Raw genomic sequence first — 11,011 nt, 5'->3', positions numbered from 1 at the left:
GTCTGACACTTTTATATATATCTTAAATTAAAGCTAATGTAATATACTTTATTATGGAAAAAAAAAATTTCGGACTTTATTTTATCTTCATGGTGAAAATGGCTACCGAATGCTATTTTCGTGTGAAAATTTTCGATTTTGTATTTTACATTTTTAACTTTAAAATGCTATAACTTTTTGAAAAATGTATGAATCAACACAATTTTTTCATGAGAAGTAGTATTTATGTACATCTTTCATTCGACATACTTTTTTTTTTAATCGGACTATTTCCTTATATACAAGGGGGGTTTAAATCTTAAAAATGCATGTAGAAGGTAGAACTTTTTCAACTTAACTTTTGAAAGTGTTCCGGAAAGTCTGACACTTTTATATATATCTTAAATTAAAGCTAATATAATATACTTTATTATGGTAAAAAAAAATTTTGGAATTTTTATGGTAAAAACTAACATCAAAGTGGATAAAAAAAATTCGATTTTTGTAAAAAAATTCTTTTTTATATTTTTAACTTTATAATGCTATAACTTTTTGAAAGATGTATGGATCAATATAATTNATAACTTTTTTAAAAATGAACATATCAATATATATTTTTTTATATAGATGCATGATATCATTACCTTTCATTTGGTATATTTTTTTGTTATATCTGATCCTTCAACTGTCCACAGGGGGGGATTTAAAATGACAACTTTTTCAAAAAAAATGTACTTTTTCAACTTAAATTTTGAAAGTGTTCCGGAAAGTCTGACACTTTTATATATATATTAAATTAAAGCTAATGTAATTTACTTTATTATGCGAAAAAAAAATTTCGAACTTTATTTTATCTTCACGGTGAAAATGGCTACCGAATGCTATTATTGTGTGAAAATTCTCGATTTTATTTTTTACATTTTTAACTTTATAATGCTATAAATTATTGAAAAGTGTATGGATCAACATTATTTTTTTATGAGAAATAATATTTTTTAATAATCCCTTTTTCATTCGACATACTTTATCTTAATCGAGATATTAATAAGGAACCAGCAGATCAAGTAGCTTTTGGAATAAAACACCAATTTTTTTAAAATTAAACACTATCTAAAGATTTGCATCGAAGCGTTTATTTTTGATAGTGATTTTGATCACTGTCAGATATCATTATACTTGATCCAACTATGCCACGTCACCACTGTGCCGCGACCCCCCCTGTGCTGGGTTTTTTTTTGTATTCATTCTATATTGAAATAATTTTTTGAAAAATCGATAGATCGAAATTTTTCTTGTATATACTTTAGATGTTTACCACGCCGATGACTTACATTTTTTGGAAATTGAGGTTGATTTTGACGTCTAAAAGATTTTTTGTTTCTTTTGAAAAAAATCTGTATCCGTGACTGCCATAAGCTTAATTTAGAAAATTTAGTTTATGATTACTTCCAATTAATGTTTTAACATATGTACAAATTTTGGTGTATTTAAATAACTCTTTATATTCTATTCTATGGTTTTGAACTAAATACAATATACTAGAATGGTTTATTTATAAGAAAAAACTAATAGCCGCTAATGAAAAAAATCACAAATTTAAAAACTATCTAAATGAATTTCCAAATTATGTAATTCAAGTTGAAACTTCTGATATATACACAATTTGAAATATAAAAATATGTCTTTATAAAATATACATCTCATAGCTTAATATTTTGAGTTTGGTGTACTGAAAGCTGGTTTAGGCCCAATAAATGAAATTGCATTTTACTTTGATCCCTTATGATTGTTTGATAAAATAATGAACATGTTTCGGTACTTTGAGTTTATTGTGACATGTTTTGTGATCTTCTCAATTCCTATGTAGAAGAAATTGAGTTCCAACCTATCAAGTTTCGACATCTTTAATAACTTTTGATTTAGTGAATATTTTACGTTACTTTTATTTTTTTAATTTTAATTATTAAGGATTACATTATAAATGTATTTTTATTATTTAATTTTAGTTATAAAAAAAAAATAATAATTTTTTTAAAATTTCAAAATGGTCATTTTTTTAGCTATTTTCTTATAAAAAAAATCGATTGCTTTATATTAATTTATAAATAAATAATTTTTGAGATAAAGTGATTTTAATATATAGAGCGAGTGTGTACAGCTTATACTGGTGTATATTAATAACGCATTCCTCGACTGCACAACAAACTCACTTTATATATTAAAACGTTTTTAATGCAATAAGTATTTATCCTATAGTTGATATCAATCAATCAAAATTTTTTATAAGAAAACATCTAAAAATAGATATTTGAAAATTAAAAAAAAAATTATTATTATTATTTTTATAATTAGAAGTAATTACATTTTTAACGCAATCTAAAATTGTTAAAAAAGTATAAGTTACGTAAACTATTCACTGGATAAAAACTTATGAAAGATGTCATAACCTGGTGGGACACTTGTATATTCAATTTTTTAAACAGTACTTTGAAATAAAGTAATATTACTATCTATCCTATATATTACAATAAAAATTTAGTCATATATTTGGCTAATACACAGGCTTAACAGGATATAATACATGTGTTAGTTAATTCTATTAAAATAAAAAAACACGTTTAAAATTATTCTTATAAAATTTATGTATTTTAACTGTAAATGATAATTTGTAAAATTATTTGTTCTATATTATTTGCTGGAACGCTGATTAGCCGTTTTATTAATTTAAGTTAACTATTTGTAGGCACTGTATGGTTATAACGTACATTTTATCGATTTGTTGAATCATTATATAATATCAATAAAATGTACGTTAGTTTAGATGCAATTTGATTTTAAACGACGAAGATTATTTATTATTAATCTACTTAAATTTGTTTTTTCTTTATTATAGTATTAAACGTTAAAATAACGTTAAACGAAATAACAAACTAAAATATTTTTTTATTATTTCAAAAATTACACTATTAAAATGAGATTTGCTGATAAAATACAATGTAAGTACTTATAAAATATTTTTCAAAGTAAGTTTTCTCATGAATAATATATTCATATACCTATTTACTTATTTAAATTATTTTATTATTTTAAAATATTTTCACAGAATATAACAGATTTTTAACTTTATAAAAATTTATAATGTATATCAAGAAGGATTGATTTATAGTTAACCATTAAAATTCTCTTTAAATAATTTGAAATTTAAATTAATTTGACTTAATTACTAGTCATCGTATTAGTAAAATGTTATTATTATTCAAATAAATATTGTATTTATTAGTATTTATGTAATGATTTGTCTAATTTTTCTTCAATCTTTATAGAAGTAAACTGACATATTTAAACACACTTTTATATATATTTTGTAAAATTTGAATAAAAATTCAGCAAGTTAAAAGTTTTAAATTTGGAGTCTTGTAAAAATTTAGACCAAAATTAATAGTATTTTTACATTTACGTTAATGTAATATTAATTGAGGTTGAAGAATTGGGCGTTTTAGTATTGTATGACATTCTCTATTTTTCTTACGACTTATTAGTGTTTCATTTTGGATAGTTATTACAAAATTAGGTAACTTTCAAAAATTAAACATGTGCATTATTTCAAAATCAAGAGCTGGTAGAGCGGTAATTCTAAATTAATTTTGGGAATTAGTAGTCCTAAAATATAGATAATAATATTATATTATAAATATTAGATAATGATCCAATTAAGAAAATGACTAATCGATTAAAATTTTTAAACCAGTATTTCAGAAGTTATTAATATTTTTAAATATAGCTAGAGATGAGATGCGGATTATATTGTTTTTATAACTAGACATTTTTTGGCCGTACTACTTTTGTTCGATATAATAATGTTAATTATTTTTAAAATACTGTTTAAAAAGTCATAATAAATTAATAACTTTTTTAATTAGACCACTATCAAACAAAAAAGCTAATTAATTAATTATGTGTGTTTCCATTTTCCCTGTGGATAGGGTATAAGAATACTTCCACGGCCCTTCTGCCAGTCGTAAGTGGTGACTAATGAGGTTGCGTTTGGTCGACAGCCGGCGTAAAATTTGTGTCAAATAGTAGGTATTCTGAACAAAACTTAGGCGAATTGTCCCTTCTCGGATGTTCGCGGGGTCAACAGGTGTGGCCGACCCCAAGTAGTTGGGATTAAGGTGAGGAAGAAGAAGAAGAAGATGTATGTTTCCATTTAAAAATATTGAATTTGTTATCCTTATATTTGAAGAATATTTTTGTTTACTGGGGTTGTAACTTCTTTTTTATTTTATTAAATTATATAAGCTATCAACTATGTTAATTGCTTCGTATTTTGATGAATCCGAATACATTTCTATTATATTAGGGACTATGTTCTTTACAGGACAGGAAATCGTTTAAAACAAAGAAATTTGTCATAACGTTACCAAAAATATGTCATAGCAATAAACATAAAATATCTTTAAAAATAATACTTTACTTACAACGTATAACGATTTTTATTAAAACTAAAATTTACTATTTCAAACATTATATTTAAAATAAATCTAAGTAAGTAAACATATAGTTACTTACTCCTTATTTAAAATGTTTTTAACTGTGAATTATTTATTTATTTTCAACGTTTATCTTAAACGTCCCAATCAGAAATTAACAACACGAGTAATACTGAGCCATTATTGACAAATTTGTCATAGTAGTAGCTACCAGTACTAGATCAATACTGGCATATGTCTGGGATGATAACGCTTTTTTATACTAACATATTCCAAGGATTTGTATGAACAGTATTAAGCAAGTACTCTATCAACAATGGTAGCCAAGTACTGACTGCTAATACTGGATAAGACGCTAGTTAGTAATACGTTAGTGTGGGCTGGCTAACCAATGGTCAGTTCCCAGTACTGCTGCAATACCGGGCTCGTTGTCAATACTGGTCTTTACAAAAATGTCTGTTTGAGGTCCTTTTTTAAAAGTTATTGTTTGCTTAAGATGTAACATCTCATATCTCACTTTTTTCAATTTTCAAGAAAATAAAAAGCTGGTTTATTACAGGTATATTTTAGCGGCTGTTATTGTTTTCATGTTTTTGACAAGTAACTGTTTTTTAATTATTTTTATCAGACGACCAATTGATTTCTCACGAAATTTAAAACAAGAAAGTGGGGCCGACTTAATTTTGTCAAAAAGTAGATATGAGGCGTTGCATTCTTTGTACCGTTAACCCTAATATATTATCATATTAATCTTATTTTTTTAATAACTTTGATGTTAGTTTTTATTATGAAAACAAACTAAAGTCTGAAAATTTTCTTTTTCATATTAAAGTATATTACATAAACTTTAATTTAAGATATATATAAAAGTGTCAGATTTTCCGGAACACTTTCAAAAGTTAAGTTGAAAAAGTTAATTTTTTGTGAAAAATTTTCATTTTGAATCCCCCCTACGGGAAAGCGAATAGTCGGATTAAAAAAATATATATACCCAATAAAAGGTATTACCTCAAGTATTTATAAAAAAAAATTATATTGATCCATACATTTTTCGAAAAGTTAAAAATATAAAAAAGATTTTTTTTACAAAAATCGTATTTTTTTTATTAACTTTAATGTCTGTTTTCACCGTGAAGACAAAATGAAGTCCGAATTTTTTTTTCATATTAAAGTATATTGTATCAGCTTATATTTACGATATATATAAAAGTGTCAGATTTTCCGGAACACTTTCAAAAATTAAGTTTAAAAATTTAACTTTTTATGAAAAAGTTGTCATTTTAAATCCCCCCCTGTAGGCAGGTAAAGGGTCAAATTTATAAAAAAAAATATAAAACGATAGGTAAATACCTCACGTATCCATATAAAAAAATTATATCAATTTTGTCATTTTTAAAAAAGTTATGGCAATTTTAAGCAAAAAAAAAAAATTGTTAAAAAAAATCACTTTATAGTTAATCTAACACCTTCTTAGCTTCGCATTGAAGCTAAATCTTGCTTCATATTTAGTTATAATGATTTATAACTGTAAGTACTAATTTTGGGCTTATTTTTAAAAATTTAGTTTTTATATTAAATGTAATAAATAAAACTGCACTTAAAGTAAAATGGTTTCTTGGCAGGCAGTTACTAAAGTAAGAGCCTCTTTTTGTATCTTATCATGTATATAACAATTGCTGGATTACTTGGTGACATATCGAATAGCTTCCTAAAATGTTAGGCTTAGACAATTGTCTTTTTTGTTTAGGCCGTAATACAACTTAATCAATAAGAACTTTAATATATATTAATGGAGCAGCTCCATATATTCGTATGTTAACAATCTTAACATACAAATATATAAACATGATATACTAGTTAATTTAACATCGAGGTGATTAATCAAAGTACTTTTTTTATGCACCTTTTTTATTTTATATAAGAAAATAATAATAGTAAGCATTCGATATGACCAATGTTGTTATACCTAAATACCTTAAACATTATTAGTTATGTTCCTCGATTCATCGCTACACGTACTGTGTAGGAGATTATGATGTGTGAATACTGCGGAAACTAGATTACAGGGATATATCATATTTTACATGTTATCTTAATGCGATGCTCGAGCCATTAAAGCGTTGACATTTAAACCGTAATGGCGTCTGTTGTAAATTCTATAAAAGCAAATGATTTTCTTTTATCAATTATTGTAACAGTAAAAGATCATAGTTAAAAAAATAAAATATAAACAGATGTTTAACATAAAAAAGGATTTAAAAAATGAATTTTTTTTGATGTTATAAATTTAAAGTTAAAATAATTTAGTATTTTAACATATTATATATATTGATGAATATATACAATATATTTCATAAGGCTATTAAATAAGTTGGAAATATCACATTAATCTCAACGCTATTTTGTACATGTAACAAATAACACTTTTCTTCTAGCAAATTGATGGATAAATTTAAAAATTAAACAGTTTTCCTAAAATTAAGTAGAAATATTAAATTTAAATTAATCTCAAATAAGAACAAAGTTCATGTGTTTTGTTATAATTCTTTAACACAAAGTAAAATATTTTCACTGAATTTGAAATTAACTTATCGTTCAAACCTTATTAAAATTATTGTAAATGGGAGTCTACTAATGTTTGTTTTTTAATAAAATTTTAATTTTTCCATAACTAATAAAATTGTGTTTTCTGCATTTACAAGATTTATGTAAGATTTTTTCCGTTAATATATGGATGAGAAATAAAAACTAACTATTGATAAGAGAACAATTTAAGTTATATACTTATAAAATTAAGTTTAGAGGTTATATTGAAGTTGTATTTTGTAAATTATAATAGCCAGAAATGAAAGTATAATAGAAAAATATAACTCTATCATTAATAAATTTCAAGTTCGTTTCGATGACACTGCATGGATTTGTTTTGAAATCTAGGCTATATACGAGTAGAAAGTTATAAATGAACAAAGCTTTGAGTGGGCTGTCGAAAAATATTGTCATTTGATTAAAATCAGGATCGGTTTGTTGTTTACGGGTACAATAATAATAACCACAATAGCGAATACAATAGCGAATTATTATTATAAAAATAAATTTGTCGACAGATATTATTACTGTCATGGTTTAACTCTTAAGTGTAAGATAATTGAAATATTTTCCTTGTTAAAATATAGAGTTATGCTAATATTACATACAATACTACAGTGAAACTTGAATAATTTGTCGTTATTTTCAATTTACGTAGTTAGATTCAATGTGTTAATTTCTGATGGTTTTAGTTTACGGTTTTAGAAATTAACAAAATTGAGTGAAAAAATTTAATACATCATCAAAGCTGTGAGGTTCTGCCTTCAAGAATTTTATTCATTAATTTGTTTCAAGGCTTCTATCGAATGAAATACGATTTTAGTTCTGATAAAGATTGATTAGAAAATATGTTATGTCAACCACTAGACTATGGTTCAATATGTTGCGGTTGATAAAATTGAAAGTTTTCTAGGGTAAAACTATGCTTGACATTTCGTTACGTTATCTCAGTTGCTATTTGGTCTTAGAAGTATTATTATAGTTTTCGGTTGACGTAGATAGAATATGTCTAATGTGTTATCATTTTCAAGTCAACTTAAATAAGTGAAAGAGAAAAGAGAAGAACAAAATCGCATAACCTTAAAGTCATATTTTCTAATTTTTCTTTTTGTCAAGTTTTATCGTCATGCGTGCCTATTATTATTATTTTTCTCTTTTTTTTGAGCACAATAAATTGTCTGTATAGATTATTTTATTGTGCTTAGAATAAGAAAACTTAATAAAATATAACTTTTAACAAAGAATATCACAATGAATTTTACGGTAGGTTTATGTATTACAATATGTTTTTATTTAATCGTTTAGTTTTAACTAGTACATCATAATATAAGTAAGAATAAATTGTATATTATACATTAGGCTTTGATAATATGATACTAAAACGGACAAACTCCATTATGTTATGACTTGTCGTTCTAATGATTTTCAGAAGTTATTGTTAAAACAAAGTTTATAATACAATTATTTCAAACATTTTTATATTAATGCTTTAAGTTTTATGATAACTTTTCATAAATCGTCATTGCAATTAATAAATAGTGTTGAATTCGGGTATACTTCAGGAGGAGGTGGAGCTCATCCTTTAATGACCCTAATCTGAAAATTTCAGGGTGATAATTTTAATAAAGACGTTTTCGAAAATTAATGCAATGTTTCTTTTAATATTAAATGGAAAAACATTTTTTTTTTTGTAGTTATTTTATGAAAATATAACAAATTTTTTTTTCTATTTGTATTAATACTTAGAGTCCCCCTAGGAAAAAATTCTTCACTCAACATTGCTATTAAATCATAATATTAATTGGTCGAGAAATTTAACGATTTGTGTAATTTACTTAAAAAGTATATTTTAAAATAAAAGTAACGAACTATTTATGAAGATAAAATAAGTGCATATAACTGGTCATGGGTATTTTTAAAAACCGTTTGTACCCTAGGACAATAAAATTGTGTTGCCTAATTTAATTTAAATAAAAAAAAAAAATTAAATTAAATTTTATTCGAGTGTTTTAACTACATTCCTAAAACGTATTTTTACTAAATATATATTTCATAACGATGTTTAAAGAACTTATACATGAACACAAATAAATTTAACAACGATCAGGTGGTATTATACATCTTTAGGTAGTATTTGGGAGCTATTCTAAGACTACGACTCATTTGATAAGTACATATAAAAGCTTAGATATATGCTATAATATCACTGCAAATATTAAAGTATTAACAATACTGGGCAGACCATGCGGGTTATTGTGGCGTGTAGAAATTCGGTAGTAGCTTTTATACACTGACACATTAGTATCGACGGTGCTTGCTCTGTAGGATAGTCGAGATCCTTTCCGCATGCACCCTGGTAGTACTTAAGGGTACACTACCCTACCGGTCTTCCATCTCGGTTGTCATGGTCGCCGTGTACTATTCGGTCGTTGCCGTTGTCGCCGCTGTTAGCGCGAGCGGCGCAAATCAGCTGACGGCGGCGCGCGATCAGGCCGTACCAACTTTAATGCGGTGGTGGGTAGGTTTTTCCGTCAGTGGCGATGCCGCAGCCGTCCGGAGCTTTATTGTCGGTACGGCGCACCCGTATCGTCGCGTGTCGCCGTCTACGTGAGCCGACTGACAACAACAATAACAATAGTGAAATCAACGGTTTTGAAAGCAAAAACGGGGCTTTTGGTGATCAGCGACGACATCAACCGCGATCGGAAAACGTTCGTTTGGGACGGTCGACGTCGCCGTCATCGTTGTCGTTTTATCGAACGACCGCACCTCGCCGTTACGCTACTATCACTGTTCTAATATCAATTTTATCGTAACGCCGTCGTCGCGCCGTTACTACTTGCATTCAGCTTTAACAACTTTCGTTGGTCAACATCACCCAAACAGCGTGTCCGTAAGTGCTATATTGTAAATGATTGTGTTAAGGTATTGTAGTGAAGTAAGATTTTAGGGTACCAGAAAAGATAAATTGTGATAAACGTTGAAATTGGGCGCCAATTTGAATGGCTATCCTGTGCACGTGAAAACCCTGATGATGTTAATCTGAATCCGCTTGAATTCAGATAAAAATTTTCTTGTCATTGAATTTGGTTGCCTTTTTATTATGTCTTCTGTCGAAGAAGCCAATGTTTTACGAAAAAAGCTAGTCTGTAAAACTAATTAGGCACGTTGCCAACTTCTTTTATACGGGGCCCGTGACCGGTAGCACGGCGAAGATCCTTTTCCCTTAAACACAATAAAAACTCAGCCGAGAAGAAATCTACTACGTTGCCAACACGTTGTCCAGCTGCACAATAAAAGTAACGTAATCGTTGTACTTTACGGGTCGACCGTTTCGAGTGTAAATTCTCATCTGCAAAATTCGATCTTGTGGGTTTAATGCGTAGCTACCAAATTCCTCTGACGTGACGCGAAAAACAATTTTTCCTCTAGTTCAATTAGATATGCGCCGGCTATACTTCGTAAAAGGTAATCAATCGGTGTTGCTAATACATATTACATGTAACTGTACACCGTACACGCGAAAAAGCAATGTACCACTAAGTGCTGATACACTATTCGAGATAGCTTTTATACGGTGTATCGATGATCTGACGTTTGAAGTTACTTCTCGTGATAATGAGTTCCATATTTACGAGATTCTCCACTTTTAACATTTCATTATCATCTTAATTTGTTCTGTGAGTTATACAATAAAAATTGATCTCTTATGGCTAATCATTTAAAATTAAAATTATATTAAAAATATTAATTAAAAAAAAAAAAAATAAAACTCGAAAAGCTACAAAAAAAAAAGAAGATTATTAAAAAATCGCGGATCTGTGATCTAGTCCATTGCTGGAAATTATTTATTTATTTTCTCTTTAAGTTCTCGTACCATTATTGTTTTTAAGTGGTTATGAAAAGAAAAAATGTTTTTGTCTCCTGTTATTGGTGCATTCTCGGAAAGAACGTAA

At 27.1% G+C, this 11,011-nt stretch overlaps 2 protein-coding genes across 12 annotated transcripts in view; both read left to right on the top strand.

Moving 5' to 3' along the window:
• LOC126901415 (uncharacterized) overlaps window positions 1–4,102 on the top strand; it is an 8,628-nt gene extending 4,526 nt beyond the window's left edge. The window contains exons 3-4 of one of the 2 annotated variants that reach the window (XM_050677845.1): window positions 2,873–2,975; window positions 3,963–4,102. In XM_050677845.1, the coding sequence (XP_050533802.1) occupies window positions 2,873–2,885 (13 nt within the window). In that variant the 3' untranslated portion in view covers window positions 2,886–2,975; window positions 3,963–4,102. The remainder of the gene's footprint in view (window positions 1–2,872; window positions 2,976–3,962) is intronic. The other variant, XM_050677844.1, reaches the window with a different exon arrangement.
• Window positions 4,103–9,583: 5,481 nt separating this feature from the next.
• The window catches only part of LOC126901406 (protein unc-13 homolog A), a 114,438-nt gene continuing 113,010 nt past the window's right edge, over window positions 9,584–11,011 (top strand). For all 10 annotated transcript variants that reach the window (XM_050677829.1, XM_050677828.1, XM_050677825.1 and 7 more), the window contains exon 1: window positions 9,584–9,948. The gene's annotated coding sequence lies outside the window, so the exon portion shown is untranslated. The remainder of the gene's footprint in view (window positions 9,949–11,011) is intronic.

The sequence above is a fragment of the Daktulosphaira vitifoliae genome, unplaced genomic scaffold, assembly GCF_025091365.1.
Source record: "Daktulosphaira vitifoliae isolate Bord-2020 unplaced genomic scaffold, ASM2509136v1 Scaffold_3, whole genome shotgun sequence".
NCBI classification, from domain to species: Eukaryota; Metazoa; Arthropoda; class Insecta; order Hemiptera; family Phylloxeridae; genus Daktulosphaira; species Daktulosphaira vitifoliae.
Note: the sequence above shows the minus strand (reverse complement) of the source record. Positions and strands in the feature narration are given on the sequence as shown.